We start from the raw sequence: 17,376 nt of genomic DNA on the forward strand, positions 1-17,376 counted from the left end.
TACTGTGATGCTATTGTTTCGTTTAAATATTTGGATAAGACCCACCAAATGATTCTATGTTGTCACTCTGCTTAAGACCCCACCCCCTTCTCTCCCCCAGATCAAATGTGGTACACTCACTACTGGGGGGTTTGCTGCCCTGTTCTTCAAATCCTGATCCAAAATTTGTTAAAGGTTCACAGTATTGGTCCCTGACACTAAACAGTATACTATCAACAAAAATCTCATAAACTCTAAAGTGAAATCTGTATCAAGTTGACCTCACATCATTAAAGAGATGGGTCACCACCAGGCCGGGTTGTTCAAAGCAGTGTTAAGATAATCTAGGGTTAGTGAAAAATTTGAATTCAGATATAAAATCTTATAGCCAAATTCGTTGTGTCGCGCTGCACCGTTTGCAAACTTCAAATGGGTTTTTCTGTTCTGTTAATCATTTGAGTGGGGGCGGAGTTAATGCTAATCACAATGCAAAGCACTCGCCTAGCTTGGTCTGCAAAAACAAAACGGAGAATGACTCTAGACTGCTCAAGAACAGCGAAGGAAATCGCAATGATGAGTGGACTTTTTGTTGCGGGCAAGAGACAAGAATAAGAATGATCAAAAAAATCTTTGAAGAAAACTAGTCGATTATTGCCCGAAAGCAAAGAACCTCAAAACACAGAAACAAACAAAGTGGATCGAAATGCACCAATCACAAGTAAAGATGTGTTTCCTAAGAGGTCCACTAAGATGATTGATGGAACAGAAAAACCCAAAATTCCTTGGAAGTTTGCAAAATGTGCAGCGATACAACGAATTTGGCTATAAAAAGCAAATTCAATTTAATTCTTTTGGTCTGCAATTTGGTGATTGGATGCTAAAAAGAATAGGAAAGAGTATCCGAGAAAATGCTTTTAAACAAAAGAAAAAGAATCCCCGATTGAAATTTAACCCTGGGATAGCATTAATCAGTCTTCAAACAACTAAGCCCAGTTGTTTAAAAAGTAGAGAACAGGAAAGCCTGAAAAAATTCATGCTGTGCGGGTATGGTAGAGGTCATAGTTCATATACTGAGCAAGCTTACATTCTATCAGGCGTTCTTTTTACAACTGTGTAAGTTTCATCTGTGGTAAAAAAAATACAATTTCTATAATAATTTATTGGTAAGTGACCTATGTAATGTCCCTACTGTACCACTAAAACCAATAGCGGGTCGGAGTATTTTCATATTCAAAGGCCAATTAAGAGAGGTTTCTAAAAGCTTTTTAGCTTAGAAACAAACACTCCCTGGTAGAACCCCTTCATGTATAGAAAAGCTATCAGATTGATCCCTGAATATTTAACAATTGTTGGACTATGCTGAGCAAAATATCGTGATTTGTCAGAAGCAAGAATAGTTGATTTGCAAGATCAATTAATTTTTGAGAATTTTTAGTTAAGTCCACAGCATCTTAGTACTGTTTTTGTTTAATAACCTTACCAACAGGCCACCCGTATAGAGACCGATAGCTTTGGAGAAATAGAAGTACCTGTGGACAAATACTATGGAGCTCAAACTGCACGATCCAAACTGAATTTCCCAATTGGTGATGAGAGTGAACACATGCCAGTGAGTTAACTTTTTAAACATTCACATTTGCATTATCTTTATATTATATGGCTGGCTTTGTAAGTGGAAAAGATGAAGTGAACCATGTGTTCTCATTGACTATGCCTATCAAAGCTGTCAAGATTGCGCTATCTTGCCCACTTGGAGTCACCCGCTTTGTGCTGCATGAAAATATTTTTTTGGGCTATAATTTAAGTTAAACCCATTATTGACCCATGATTGTTTGCTCTCAGGGTGACTGAATTAAGTCGTGTTTGATAATTCGGGGCTAGTGGATTTTGTTCTTAACTTGCTCGACGGGCAAGTGCTGTTTTTGGGGGAAATTCAAATTACAGAAGGATTGTAATCAGTCCTGTTAATCAAAAAAGGTTTTGGGGCTAGTTGAAATGACTTGTGGGCTAGTACATGCTACAGGTACCTACAGCTTGCCCAAATGGCAGGCTGTAAAGCTGACTTTCTTTGCGCCCTGCCACAGAAACCCTAAAAGGAACTTAGCTAATGTCCAGCTATCCTGATCAAACAAGCTTGGTTAATATTGAATAATAGTATTTCCTTAAACTTCACAGAGAGGCTTTTAAGACAGTAACAAACAAGTGAATAACAATGCTTTATTTATTTATTTATAATTTATTATGACTCAGTGCTTTTGAAAATCTACTCTACCTGGCAGATTCCTGGTCACACATGTATGCTCAGTTTCATATCCTAATGGAGTTCAGCAATGTGATTGCAATTAACATCTATAACCATTAATTTTTATGTTGCCCACTTTTGTTTGGTCAGTAACATGAGAATTTTGCTGGTCTTAACAATGTAAGTAGCGAAGCAGTTACAGCATTTTTTTACTGGTATTGACCTTATTCTAGGCACCCATAGGAAAGAAATGTGTTTTCAGTCATGTGTCTAGAGAAGCACTGTGAGTAACAAGCATTTAGAAAGTATTCTTTTTTATTAAACAGGCTCCAGTGATCCGTGCATTTGGTATCCTAAAGAAAGCAGCAGCTGAAGTCAATAAGGAGTTTGGGTTGGATGAAAATATTGCCAATAACATCATGAAGGCAGCAGATGAAGTGAGATGTGTAGACTTAAAGAGACTAAACTCAGATTAATTAATTTGAGCAGTATGCTGCTTTGTCCATCAGTGTGCAAAAGTTATAAGATATGGGCAAATCTGTTTCAGAGTGGGCAGCTTAGCCATTTACGTCAGTTAACTTGCCTGTAAGCCCATTCTTGAAAGACTCGTAAAAGCAAAGTGTTGAAGTTCCAATGACTTAGCCAAAAAAGAAAAGGAAAGGAAAGTTAAGTATAGTTAACTATGTACATGGGTTGCAGGCATCTTGAAAGTCCTTGAAAATTGCAGTAGGTGCTGGAAAGTTCTTGAATTTCAGTGCTAATTAACTTTATCCAACCCAGCAAACACAGAAAAATTGATGAAGAACTAAAAAAGACAGAGACTCAAGGCTCCTTTTATGAACTGAATGGAGTCCTTGAAAAATGGGAAATTGGAAATGTGTCCTTGAAAAGTCCTTGTTCAAAAATGGGTATGAACCCTGTATGTACATGTGTGGCTGATCGTGTTTTCTCAATTCTGTGATATTATTTTCAGGTAATATCTGGGAAGTTAAAAGATAACTTTCCACTGGTGGTGTGGCAAACAGGTTCTGGTACCCAATCTAACATGAACGTTAATGAAGTGATCAGTAACCGGGCCATTGAACTGATGGGAGGAGAAATGGGATCCAAAAAACCAGTTCACCCCAATGATCATGTCAACAAAAGTCAGGTTGGTACAGAATACACTTAATCTGTTATTAAAGACTATTAACAACATAAGTCCTCTCACAAAGCCAGTGTTCGAAATCACAAGAGAATACATTTTAGGCTCCTTCAAAGTAATATTTCAAGAATCACCCTTATGATTAAGGTACGCATGCCTGAGAAAACAGCCAACATTTCGTGACTCCGCCACTGGTTTCCTCACAAAATGATGTCTGAGGAACAAGTGCAAAAATTCCATACTGATGATGCATCACCACCCAGATAAGCGTAGTGCTTCTGATTGGTTGTCCCACGAAGAAAACTTGCTTTAACCAATCAAAAGCTCTTTCCAGATCTGAGTAGTCACATCATCAGTATGGAATTTCTGCACTTGTTCCTCAGAGGTCATTTTGCAGGGAAACCATAGTATTGACTGTTTTCTCAGGTTAGATATTGATTTTGTAGTGTCATTTTTTTCATGTCTCAGTCTTGTTATTACTGTGTTTCTACTGTAGAGCTCTAATGACACATTTCCAACAGCAATGCACATTGCTGCAGCATTGGAAGTCCAGGAACGTCTTTTGCCAGGTTTGAAGAAGTTGCATGGTGCACTTGAGGCCAAGAGTACTGAATTTAAAGACCTCGTTAAGATTGGCAGAACTCACACACAGGTGTGTGATTGCAGTGCTCATTATTAAGGGTCAAAGATTTTGTGAGTAAGGGTCAGAACACAATATTCTCCCCAAGCATTTGAGGTTAGGCAAACTTCTTGCCACCTGGCTTAAAAACCAAAGATGTAACCCAACTGAAGCTCATGTTGACATAAAGAACTAGTTATTTCAAAGACAAAATTGAAGAAACATTGTCTGGTGTATTTGTTTGTGCTTTCTCACTACCTGGTCCAGAATGCACTTACATTTATACATGTAGTATCAACCTGAGGGATGTCATCGAATAAAAAATAGTTGACTATCATAGTTTAGTGGAGGAAATAGCTTCACCAATTTTTCTTATTTAAATCTGATTTAAATAATTATGTTTAAATTGACTTCAGGATGCAACACCCATCACACTAGGCCAAGAGTTCAGTGGTTATGTACAACAGATACAGTATGGGATCTCAAGAGTAGAGGGCACTCTAAAGCGAGTGTATGAGCTGGCTATTGGCGGCACAGCTGTGGGAACAGGTCTCAATACAAGGATAGGCTTTGCAGAGAAGATGGCAGCCAAGATTGCTGCATACACAAACCTCCCATTCACCAGGTATACACTGTCAGTGACTGCTGTAGTCACAGTTCTTGGAACCTGTATACAATGATAGCTGTTTCAAACTGTGTATTCATTTGTTTTATTTGCCACTTTGACAATAACGGTGACAGCACAGGCGATTGCAATAATAACTTAAAATATTTGTTAAGTCTAGTAGTCCCAACCATCCCTGTTTACTAATGAGGGTGTCTAAATCATACATGTAGAAACCGTTCTATGCTGAATTGTCTCAGCTACTAATTTGTTGTACACTCCACTCTACAGAATTGTTATAATTCAAACTGCGAGGTTGCGTGGCCGAGCGGTTAGGGTGCTGGACTTGCAATTAGGAGGCCTTGAGTTAAATTCCTGCCCTGACCTCTAGCTGGCTTTGTTCTCGGTAGTCCTACAAATCCTCGGCCATGCTCGTAAATAGCCAACTGGTTTGCCTCACTAGGCCAGTTGGGATTCTTAACCCCATCATGATGTATTTAAATTATTTGTTTCAGGCATTCTCTAGGTCCTACTAGCATTAGCGCTTTAAACAATGCCAAGAGTAAATAGTGGAATTTTTAACCTGTCTTAATGTGACTGACTTTCTCCTTTACACTTAGTGCTCCAAACAAGTTTGAAGCCCTTGCTGCACATGATGCTATGGTTGAGCTTCATGGTGCACTGAATGTGATTGCTTGTAGCTTGATGAAGATTGCAAATGATATCAGGTTTCTGGGGTCAGGCCCACGCTGTGGACTCGGGGAACTATCTCTCCCTGAGAATGAACCAGGCAGCAGCATAATGCCAGGTAGTGCTTGAAATTCATGTTTATTTACCACTGGCCATGATGCTAGAAAAAATAAAAGTTCAAACTGGCTAATTTTTAATTTCAGTTTACCCCAGGTGTGCATTGCAGTTCTGATCCTTGAGCTGTCGTTTACTTGTATTTTGTTCCTTCAGGTAAAGTGAATCCCACACAGTGCGAGGCCATCACCATGGTAGCAGCTCAAGTAATTGGCAATCAAACAGCAGTCTCTGTTGGTGGGAGTAATGGCCATTTTGAACTGAATGTTTTCAAGCCAATGATTATCAGAAATGTCCTTCAATCTACAAGACTAATTGGAGATGCATGTGTGGCATTTACAGATAACTGTGTTGTAGGAATCCAAGCCAATGTGGAGAAAATCAATAAGCTGCGTGATGAGTCACTCATGTTGGTGACAGCTTTGAACCCTCATATTGGTTATGATAATGCTGCAAAAATTGCAAAGAAGGCTCACAAAGAAGGCACAACATTAAAGGAAGCTGCCATTAGCCTCGGGCTGTTGACTGAAGAGCAGTTTAACCAGTGGGTGAGACCGGAAGATATGTTAGGTCCAAAGTAAACAGCTCCCATTAGACATCAGAGTAGCAAAACAAGGCAGTAAAGAGATATGACAATAATTACAACTTAAAGTATTTTAAACGAGAGTTTTTGAATTACACATGTAAGACTGTGCTTGTTTACTTTTCACAAAATTAAGGCACTATACAGAAGGACTCTTACATCTTTAAGAATGACTTTGTGTCTAAAAGAACTAGATAAAAAGAAAATAAAAGGTCTCCATTACAGGAAAATGATTAGCCAACTATGGGATAATTTATAGTTACATGTAGCTGTTATTGACTGTACATGCACCCATAGGTGTTGAAGTTTATTATTGTGCATGGTAATGTGTGTTGTCTTTTTAACAGAGAACAATAAAATTGGATCAATGATAAAGTGAACCACAACGTGATGAACCTCTTAAAACTATGAAATTGTTTTGTTTTGTTTTTTATCCACCCATCTCTATAAATAAATTACAACTTATGCTTATACCATAAACACTGTGTTCCAGTTCTCTCAAGTGTTACACTGCTGTGGGATGACAGCATTTTAAAAATAGTGATATATGATGTCCCTTTACAATCCACCAAGTAATATCAGCTATTTTCCAAAGCACTGCTTTTCTGGTCCTCATCATTTACATCATCTTGTAGTACACTGTATAGAACTCTGATACTCAAGGTACAATCTGAACAACATACAATGTTATGTCCATTTTCCAGATCACTTTCAGTAATCAAGTACTCTCCACTGCAACAACATTGGCTTGAGTAACTCTGTAAATCTGAAAAGTGAATATTGAAAAAGATTAAGTGCAGGATATATCAGTGGTTTTGATGCCTTGAAGAAATTAATTATTTTCAACTTTTACACCTTAAAACGAGATTTCTGCATTTTCTCCACCTAAAAATAAACCAAGAATGCTTAAGCTATACTTTTCATCATATCAGAGGAATCACTGAAAGAATCTTTGCATTGCTAAAAATCACATGACAGGGTCTCTAAGTCAAATAATTGCAAAATAACGTTCATCTACCAGTGTCATTGATGTACCTCACCACTTTCCTCAGTTTGCCACCTGGAGGAGTGGGGGGGGGGGGATAAAAAAAAAAAGACAATGCTGGATTGCTAGTTGCCAGGTATAGTGTACAATGAGAGACCTACCCTCTGATAGCCTTATTTATCTTAATTACCCCACTGTGTACTGTATATTGGTCACTTTACCTTCATGAAATTCCATGTCATCAAGATCAACCTCTGCACTGACCGGCCAATCTTGTGATAAACTCTGCTCTATATGCGATAATCAAAGGGAATGAAAACAACATAAAAACACTTACAGCAATTATTACAAGTAACGATATCATGTGAAGCCTTTATCACACAAATACAAAAAAGTGGATATTATGAGGTTGCATAAGCCATGCCTGTATACAGATGTCAAAATAGAAATCAACCATGCACGTACAGTGTAGTTGAAAGTGAAGAATGATCATCGCAGTAAATTTTCCAATTTAAGCAATTGGAAAGAAGCCTCAATAAATTGACCTCGCTCCCAATGTGTGGCTTCATAGCTCAGTTGGTAGAGCAACGCACCGGTAACGCAGAGGTCACGGGCTTTAATCCCGTTGAAGCCCTGATTTTTTTCAGGCTTCTTCTTTCCAATTGCTTCAATTGGAAAATTTACTGCGATGATCATTCTTCACTTTCATCTACAACCGCAGTTCAAAAATGAATTATTTCATATATACTTCACATCGTACAGTGTAGTGTCAATTATATCATTTTTAATACTATTCACATGTACCTTTCAACTGTCTGTCACAATTTTCTCTTGTTTCATTGTCACTTAAAAGTTTCCATGCCTTGTCAATGGCCAAGAACGTTTCCTTAGCCTTGTCACGATCTTCCTCTGTTAATGACTCATCAAGCTTATCAGGGTGAAACTAAAAAAATAAAATTCCATTGCCTTGCCTCAGTGGCCACAGGTTATAAAACCAACCAACAGGGATGGTCAATGAGAGATGGGGGGGGGGGGGGGGGGGGGTCTGAATGCTGATTCTTGACATTTATAGAGAGATTGGCTAGATTGCATACTACCCAGCCCACTAAATATCTACATGTCACTTTAAAAAAATGCTCCAGCAGTCAGCCAATTTGCTTAATTAATTCTGACATAGCCTGCAGTGCAGGCGTTTCCTTTGAGCACGCAATTTGCTCGCGAAAGTGCCATGTTGATACTTCACAAAGAGAGGGGGAGATGAGGCAAGTCAAAGGGAGTGGGAGGGGGCGGGGAGAGGGAAGAGAAAACGCCGTATTTTTTCTCCCCTCCCCTCCCCCCTTTCCTTCTTTCACCTTCGCACCTACCGTAAGGGTTACTATTTCTACTCTTCCCAATCTTCCACTGTCATAAAATCAAAGATGGCGGCTACAACAATTACGAGTGCGAACGAGGTTTCGCTCACCCAAAATACGCCTGCACTGCAGGCTAATTCTGACATTGACTGTGGGACTTTGGGAGCACCAGTATACTTTGTTCCATAAGCACACTAGTTACTTGACATCAACTGTGGGAGTGCAGGGCTGCGGTCGCACCAGTTGAATACCCACTTAATATTCACTTTTCGGCAACTGCAGTAGTGGAAGACTGCAGGAACACTCGTTTTACTCTCTTAGAGTAATAATAGAACACAACTGCTGGACTGTGGGAGCAGTTTTTCAAGTAAGATTCCACAATTGCTTGGAGAGAACCAAGAAAGCAGGATAAACAATCGCCAAGACAGATGTCTCCTAATCCATCACAGGTCTAGGATAGTCAATACAATATGGCATCATCTTAACTTGGTAATGCTGTGGCACCGGACTTCATAAAGAATTCCAAGCGCATACATGTGCTACTAGCCTTTTGAAATAAATATAACAAAAACCTGCGGGTAAGAACCTGCATTTACGCAAATTCGCCTAAAGAGGTTCTTGCATATAAACTGGTAAATAACAAAAGTTTTAAGCTTAACTTTTAAAAAAGGACAACTCTGAAAGGTGTCTCAACCTTTGTAACCAGTTGTAGAAAATAAGGTTAGTTATCGAACCTTGAGCACAAGTTTTTGGTAAGCTCTTTTGACTTCCTCGTGTGTGCAGTTTGCTGCAACGCCAAGCACCTTGTAAGGGTTGCCGACTTCAGAAAAGCAACTCGCCATTAGAAGTCGCCATTTTGAAAACGGGGATCTCCTAAGGAGAATGAGCTCTTATTTTTTTTCTTTCAGATTTCTCGATTGGTCAACGTTTTGAAACAGGCGTAAGGAGCCAATCAGAGTTGTTCTTATAAGGTCGGGAAAAAGATTACGCGGCTACCAAGCATACATGAACCAAGATGGCGGCACTCCGATGCCTCCACTGTTTGCAAGTACTACGAGGAGTACAGCGTTCATCATTTGCTAGCACTTTCTTTCCACTCAGTAATGAGGTAATATTTGGTCTTTCATAATTTGCTCTCAATTTTCTTAGTTTTGCATGTACAGTGAGGAAAACTTGTCGAATCCAGCGAGCTTAAGCAACATCGACGGCGACGACAACGACAACGACAAAAAGGCAATAGCTTTGGATTAGCAATACATCACACTTTTTTGTACTTTTCCTTGCTGTTGCTGCACGACTACAACGTGAAAAATGCTAATTTTCACGTTTTTTGGAGGATGTGAACATTAAGATAAGACAACGACTTTCTTTTTCTTTTCCAGTACTTTGACACAGTTCTTTAGAATTCAACTCCATTAAAGTTTGCCAACATTTGAAAAATTGAACAAGATGGAATAAATGCGATAAAGTTTGGGACAGTGCAAATTCACTTTTTAAGTGACGTTTTCGTAGCCTTTGCTATTGTAGTTGCTTTATATGCTCCCTATTTTAAACGATTGATTTAATTCGCCCACATCTTCACAAAAGTGATGCGTGTTATGTGAGAAGCATTGAAATGAACTTGGATACTGTAGTCTCATGATCGTGTTTTGAGGTAATTTTATGAATGAACAAACAAAAAACAGTAGACAGGGAAGTTGTTTCTTGAAATTTTTTATCCAAAATCCCAAAAGTTAATCCTTTAAAGCAACTCACGTAACACCATTTGGATCATGGATCCGGTCACACAGGTAAAATTGGCTGAGCACAGCCGATTTGGCTGGGGGTGGGGTACATTTTGTAAAATGAACATTCTTTTCAACTTTCTCTTTCCACTAGTGCCTTTTAACACTGTATTTTTAACCTTGAAATGTGGAACTTTGGTCTTGAAGACCACCGCATGGAGATCACGTGGCAGCCATCTTGTTGTAACTGGATATATTTCACTAAGATGTGAAAACATTTTCTTCTTCTACCCCCTAAAAAACCACCAAATATATGCAAAGAGGACAGATTCTGATTGGTCAATCATTCCTAAATCCTTTTGAAAGAATAGGGGACAAAAAAACTATTTTGGGGAGGAGGGTAGGAATTCGTGTTCATGTGCAAAAATCAAGGCCGGTTTTGGCTGGTTGGCTGTCATTGAGTTAACATTTTTCTAAAATTTGAAGTAAAATAATGCATCAGTTATGAAATGGTTAATATGGTCTCCACTTAAAACAGTTTTCACTTCTGTCGAATAAGGCATTCCCTTCTAAGTTTTCCTTGCCTCTAATGCAACATTAAGCTACATAACATACTTTTGCTGATCAATGTGAATCTGATTTTTGCCCCATGATAGACATTGCAGTTACGTTGTGGAATATTTTCTGTTGGACTAGCAATTCGAAAATGCAGGTATGACAAACATCATTATCATTTTTATTTGATTGTGTGCCTTGAAAATTTGACATTACCCTGGTATTAAAAAGAATATTTATGGGCATTAAGAAAGTGCGTGGTAAAAAGATTACGGAAATGTATCCTTGCAAACTGTGCTGTGATCCGACTGCACTTTGGGCCTCACATAAACTCCCCAAAATTAATTTAGAGCCTGTTTGCAAGCTTATTTAACAACCCTGTCATAAAAGAAGCATTGTCCGTATATGCCACAATAGAGTCAAAAACAGAGAGCATGTGGCATCATGGGAAGGTTTGTTAATTAATGTGGTAACATTGGATCTGTCAGATGACACCACATGCATCAATAAGCTAGAACAAGAAGGGATCCATATCCATCTTAACATCGGACATTCGGCCCAGTGAGTCCCCTTAATATTTTAACATTATATTTTAACATTATATTTTAGTGGTTGCATATGAAGTGTCAGAGACTGAGCCCAAGAGTTATATAGTTGAGATTTTGGTGGAAAGGCTACTTCTACATGTGAGCGAAATCGATGGTGAATGAGGGCTTTGAATCTTGTGTGATTGTGATGTGGGAGTGAATTAAACCTGTTGCATTAAACTCTGTGACTTGTAACCTTGTTGGGGAAACTAAACTATTATTGCTACTGTAGGCATTCCCAACATGAAGTTAAGCTTACCTTGCTATCGTCTGCATTAGAATGGATGAATGAATAATGAATGAGTGAATGTAAGGTTGTTTCCACTGTTCTCATACGTACAGTAACCCCTGGGATCTCCCATTTTTTTTACTCTGTTTTATAAAGCGTTGTCATGACAAGGAAGAAATTGACACTGATTGTTCCTAGGGCTTTTTAAGAAGGTTACATAGGATATTATGCTCCTTTATTTCAAAAATGTAAGGTGTGCGTTCATGAGGAATGGTCTTTCAAAGATCATATTACACAAAACATACTCTGTTTTGACTTATGATAATTCTCAAGTTAGTTTAGCCAAGTTAATGTCTTTGCTATTTCTATCCACTCATAATTGCCTTATGTGGTGATTGAGTTTTACTCGTATAAATGAACATTTTTTTATTGTTGGTGGTATTAAACATTGAAAATCACAATGTACTGGGAAAGTGCAAATAATCTATCCCTTCTATTATGTAAACATTTAATTGAAATATCACAAATTTGCATAATTCCAAAACAACTGGCGTTTTTTAAATTTCATTTGATGGTAATTTCATTACGACATTTCCCTGCTTAATCTTGGCAAGAAATTGCAATAGTCCAAAAACCACGTCTGTAAAAGTTTTTACTTTGCTTGTGGCTGCCAAAACAACCTTACGGGGCATTATAAAGCACTTATAGCACGTAACAAACAGTGACAAAAAGTGCATGTGTCAATTAGAGGTCGCAACACAAAGTCACTGCCTTGAAGAACGATTTTGTTTATCAAGCACGTGGCCAGTTGAATTTCCTCTCAGAGGACTATTTTTATATAAAGCTTGCTCTGCAAATGGGCAAGATAAAGTGAATCCTGTGTTCTGATTGACTACCTTAGTGGAAAAGATGGGCCTATTTTGTCTGCTGCCGCTTGTTTGTTCAAAATGGCTGGATACAGGGATGACCAGCCATAGACACATTCAAATAATGGCTTATGAACAACTGAATAGAAAAAGTGGCTTCTCCCTCATCATGTAGACTTTAGGGTGTTTGATGCACTGTAAATGTTTTCTTTTTTTTCACTAAATAGGCATAAGGGAAAGTTCAGCTCCTTGGAAAGCCATGGTAAGAGCTGTTTAGTATTTTGTTAAAAGAAAAATCTCTTGATCCCTGATGTCAACTCAAATTTGTTTATTTTGGCAGTTCCAAGGCTCTTGCTGGTGAAAGACTTTTCTACATTAGCCGCTGAAAATGTAAGTCTTTTTCTCAGATTTCACCAGATCAGTGATACACACATTGTAGTTCTACTGGAATGCATGTATATGCATGCACTATGTTCCCTTCCTTCCCCTAGACCGTTTCATTTAAAATAAAACTAACCTCAATCTTGACAAATGCGCAAGAGAGAAATAACAGACAATCTTCAGATTTAGAATAAAATAACAGTTATCTTTACAAAATGTTATTATGTTTTTATTAGAACAGAGTTCTGTATTCACTGATTAATGTTAAAGTCAAAGGAAGCGATGAGGCTGTGTTAAAGTCCTACACTGAGTTTATCATGAAAGCTGCTTCACATTTCAAGCTTGATATCTCTGGAAGGTACATTGTACAAAATAAATGTTCTAGACAAACGTAGTACCGCTGCTGCATGTGCATCATCAGACTTGAGAAACCTCAAAATATTTGTGGGGCATGAAGGCGTGTCTTTTACGTGTGTACTAGCCCCAATGCCGCTTGGATCTTTGGCTTTTAATTTTAACTGAAAGGTCTCATTTGAATTTCAATGTTATCTTAACGGTCTAAGGTACTTGAAAGTAAACATTCACCCACTTTGTTAGTGTTTTTTGTGTTATTCAAAACCGTCTTAATAAAACAAGGCATCATTGTACTCTCACGATTCTAGAACATATGTTCCAGCTGCCTGTTACCTCACGCTCCACAACATTTAATTGTAGTTGTAGCTTTGGTTTTAAAAAGCCTTGTTAACCCCTCAAGAAATCTAAGCAAATGATTGGTTGTGCTGTGAGGAAAATATGCTGCAACCAATCAGAAGGACTACCCAGATCTGGGTAGTGACACGTCATCAGTATGGAATTTCTTTGCTTGTTCTTCTGACGTCATTTCGCGGGGAAACCAGTGGTGACGTTCCGGGCTGTTTTCTCAGGCAAACGTACTCTTTTCTGATTATTCTGTAGGATTCTACTACCTACATCCATTCAAAGGCACACAGTTTTAAAATCTCCTCATATTTACAAGAAACACAGGGCTCAGTATGAGATCAGAACACATGCAAGAATGTTACAGGTATGTGATGGTTACATCCTGAATAGGATTGTTGGTAACTGTGACTTATGTTTTGGCAACCTCTGCAGAAGGTAAAATCACAGAGTACAAGTTAATAGTGTATCATCAGTAATGAAGGCATGCGTGGAATACCGTATTACTCGACTAAACGCTGCGGCGTTGATTAATTTTTCTCCCCATTCTGCAATTATTGGAGGGCGGCATTTATTTGAAAATCACATTTTTAAAATCACTGACAACAATTACGATAAATCGACCATTTGCACCTAAATATTGTCCAATGTATCGGTTTTTACGTGATGTAATATTGTGTTTTTCACAACATGAAGGTATATAAAATAGTAAATTAGTAAATGAATAAATAAATAAATAAATAAGGTGTAAAAATCTTGGGTAAGTGACACCTGATGTCAAGAGATTTTTTTTCTTTAGGTTAAAAATGTAACTGGTGATACAGCAGATACGTTCCTGGAGTACATCCAACGGAACATTCCCGAAGGTGTCAGCATGAGTGTTGAGCAAACAGCGTTGGAGTCACTGCCTGAGTTCCTAAAACCGCCTCCTCAAGCACAAATTTTCACTGAATTAAAAGACAGTTAGCCAATGTATTCTGAGGACAGCTTAAGGACATGTTGAAATGTATAAATATGAAGAGAAAGGCATGAACCACCAGTAGAGTTAAATGCCTCGCTGCATTAGCAAACAATCCTACACCCTCCCCACCTCCTGAAATATCTGGCTCTGATTGGTAAGAAAATATTTTGTGGCCAATCAGGGGAGCTCTCCGCGTGACGACCAGCGTTAGGCGCTTGGTAAACCAGGAAATATTTTTTCAAACCCCAACTTTAGGTCCCGGAGAAGAAAAACGAATTCGGCCTTAGTCAAAAAACAGCTGTGTAAACAACATCCGTTTCTCGCGCGGCTGAACTGATAAACGTTTTCGTCCGCAACAATGCTTTCTATTTTAGCCTGGTCTTGTAAACCTATTGTACTTTTAAAAATTAAATAATTAAAAGTATGACTAGAAGCGCGGCTGCTGATCTTCACAATCATGTTAATTCTCCACCTCACCTCACACTCATCATCCAGCTACTGTTTATCAGCTTCATGAGGGATGGAGGGAGAGTAACTATTTGGCATTGCCATTTGCCGTCTCGATATCACCAGTTCAAGACAACCAATCATCCCTCTTGTTACTGGACGAGGACCGCACCTGGGTCTCACGTGGGTCTCCAAAACGAACCCAGGAGTAAAGTCTGGAAAACTTAATAGAAGCATTTTAGTATTTAAATAGTAGATATAGGCATACTTTTATCTCCTAAAAATTTTTCATCTGTTCGGATTTCCTAGCTGAAAGTCTATTGATCCGAAAATTATAGGGATCAAAACTTACCTTTTCGAAAATTTCAGCCAGAAAGAAGGCTCCCGAAAATTCTAGGTGACCTTTTAAGGGTAAACATGCGTTAAAAAATGGGCAATTATACCATTTTTTAGATGTTCGGAAAATCCTAGGAGAGGTAGCCCAGCAAGAAATTTTACAACAAATGTTCCGAAATCCTAGATCTCAAATCGTCTTCCAAATAGATATTTTCCGAAAATTGACGTTGGTTGCCCCTCTCTAACGAGTTGTGACAAACATTGAAAGTTCACAGGTCGCAGCTCACTACCCTGGGTCCCAGAGGCTTTTCATGCGCGGTTTCCGGTTTCAGTCAAGTCTAAAAAATTGAGTTCACAGCTAAGTGATAATATTACATAATTACAAAAGTCTTTCAAAAGAATACAATGTTCAAATGAGTATATGTTTCACTCTCCCATGAAATTCTATGTCACGCAATTGTCGGCGACAAGGTTTTATGGTAGGCTGAGTGTGTACAGCCGCTCCCTGCCCTCAGAAAACTCACCCCTTGGCAGCCCAGTTAAAGAGCCATGTCCAGCCCTGGCCATGAAATCCAGAGTTTCTTCACTTCTTACTTAGTTCCACACTTCCCAGAGGTGTGGAAGTGTGGAAAAGTCCGACAAAGTAAGGATATTGTCTCACTTTCCCCCAGTCATGAACCCTTTGTCATTCTTTACTTAGTTCTACACTTCTCAGAGGTGTGGAAGTGTGGAAAAGTCCCACAAAGTAAGGATATTGTCGCACTTTTCCCCCAGTCATGAACCCTTTGTCATTCTTTACTTAGTTCTACACCTCTCAGAGGTGTGGAAGTGTGGAAAAGTCCGACAAAGTAAGGATATTGTCGCACTTTTCCCACAGTCATGAACCCTTTGTCATTCTTTACTTAGTTCTACACTTCCCAGAGGTGTGGAAGTGTGAAAAAGTCTGACAAGGTAAGGATAATGTCACACTTTTCCCCAGTCATGAACCCTTTGTCATTCTTTACTTAGTTCTACACTTCCCAGAGGTGTGGAAGTGTGGAAAAGTCTGACAAGGATAATGTCACACTTTTCCCCAGTCATGATCCCTTTGTCATTCTTTACCTTGTTCCACACTTCTCAGAGGTGTGGAACTGTGGAAAAGTCTGACGAAGTAAGGATAATGTCACACTTTTCCCCAGTCATGAACCCTTTGTCATTCTTTACTTAGTTCCACACTTCTCAGAGGTCTGGAAGTGTGGAAAAGTCTGACAAAGTAAGGATATTGTCGCACTTTTCCCCCTATTAAGAACCCCTTGTCATTCTTTACTTAGTTCTTCACTTGTCAGAGGTGTGGAACTGTGGAAAAGTCTGACAAAGTCAGGATAATGTCACACTTTTCCCCTGGTCGTACGAAACCACTGTCATTCTTTACTTAGTTCTACACTTCTCAGAGGTGTGGAAGTGTGGAAAAGTCTGACAAAGTAAGGATACTGCCGCACTTTTCCCCCTGTTAAGAACCTCTTGTCATTCTTTACCTTGTTCCACACTACCCTGAGGTGTGGAAGTGTGGAAAAGTCCGACAAAGTAACGATATTGTCTCACTTTCCCCCAGTCATGAACCCTTTGTCATTCTTTACTTAGTTCTACACTTCTCAGAGGTGTGGAAGTGTGGAAAAGTCCCACAAAGTAAGGATATTGTGGCACTTTTCCCCCAGTCATGAACCCTTTGTCATTCTTTACTTAGTTCTACACTTCCCAGAGGTGTGGAAGTGTGGAAAAGTCTGACAAGGATAATGTCACACTTTTCCCCAGTCATGATCCCTTTGTCATTCTTTACCTTGTTCCACACTTCTCAGAGGTGTGGAACTGTGGAATAGTCTGACAAAGTAAGGATATTGTCGCACTTTTCCCCCTGTTAAGAACCCTTTGTCATTCTTTACTTAGTTCCACACTTCTCGGAGGTGTGGAAGGGTTGAATAGTCTGACAAGGTGAGTTTACTGTTGCACTTCCCTGAGTCACGAGAAGCTCAGTGCGCTTTATGAGCACTTGGTTTTATTTCTGTATGGTTTTTTACATTTTTCCTTAAGAACTGTTTTTATTTTGAATAGCAGATATAACCATTGTTTCAATGCCAGTTGTTGAAAGAAACTTAAAGTTAAGAAATCCGATCTCCAACCTGAAACAAGTTAGGAACATACCAGAGTCCGCTACAAACTGATTTATTTACCAGCTACCATAACAGAAGACAACCAAGATGGCGGACTGACCTATTTTACACAGGAACACTGAACACGTGCCCGGA

The 17,376-nt window shown here is 38.9% G+C and overlaps 3 protein-coding genes across 4 annotated transcripts in view; 2 read left to right on the plus strand and 1 right to left on the minus strand.

The window, feature by feature from the left end:
- LOC140944958 (fumarate hydratase, mitochondrial-like) overlaps positions 1 to 6,455 on the plus strand; it is an 81,570-nt gene extending 75,115 nt beyond the window's left edge. For both annotated transcript variants that reach the window (XM_073394064.1, XM_073394065.1), the window contains exons 3-9: positions 1,466 to 1,588; positions 2,548 to 2,658; positions 3,195 to 3,371; positions 3,862 to 4,017; positions 4,401 to 4,609; positions 5,209 to 5,396; positions 5,549 to 6,455. In XM_073394064.1, coding sequence (XP_073250165.1) covers positions 1,466 to 1,588; positions 2,548 to 2,658; positions 3,195 to 3,371; positions 3,862 to 4,017; positions 4,401 to 4,609; positions 5,209 to 5,396; positions 5,549 to 5,973 — 1,389 coding nt within the window. In that variant the 3' untranslated portion in view covers positions 5,974 to 6,455. The remainder of the gene's footprint in view (positions 1 to 1,465; positions 1,589 to 2,547; positions 2,659 to 3,194; positions 3,372 to 3,861; positions 4,018 to 4,400; positions 4,610 to 5,208; positions 5,397 to 5,548) is intronic.
- LOC140944959 (dnaJ homolog subfamily C member 24-like) lies at positions 6,373 to 9,181 on the minus strand. Its single transcript, XM_073394066.1, has 4 exons — positions 9,047 to 9,181; positions 7,765 to 7,903; positions 7,182 to 7,250; positions 6,373 to 6,741 (listed from the first exon to the last, which is right to left on the minus strand). The coding sequence occupies exons 1-4, from the start codon at positions 9,152 to 9,154 to the stop codon at positions 6,554 to 6,556; spliced, it is 504 nt and encodes a 167-aa protein (XP_073250167.1). The 5' UTR covers positions 9,155 to 9,181; the 3' UTR covers positions 6,373 to 6,553.
- Positions 9,182 to 9,308: 127 nt separating this feature from the next.
- Positions 9,309 to 14,669, plus strand: LOC140943014 (small ribosomal subunit protein uS10m-like). The gene is made up of 7 exons (XM_073392044.1): positions 9,309 to 9,420; positions 10,693 to 10,748; positions 12,501 to 12,535; positions 12,614 to 12,663; positions 12,891 to 13,012; positions 13,609 to 13,717; positions 14,150 to 14,669. Exons 1-7 carry the CDS (start codon positions 9,328 to 9,330, stop codon positions 14,315 to 14,317), a joined length of 633 nt encoding a protein of 210 aa, XP_073248145.1. The 5' UTR covers positions 9,309 to 9,327; the 3' UTR covers positions 14,318 to 14,669.
- Positions 14,670 to 17,376: the final 2,707 nt, after the last annotated feature.

Source organism: Porites lutea, chromosome 7, assembly GCF_958299795.1.
Source record: "Porites lutea chromosome 7, jaPorLute2.1, whole genome shotgun sequence".
In the NCBI taxonomy this organism is placed as follows: Eukaryota; Metazoa; Cnidaria; class Anthozoa; order Scleractinia; family Poritidae; genus Porites; species Porites lutea.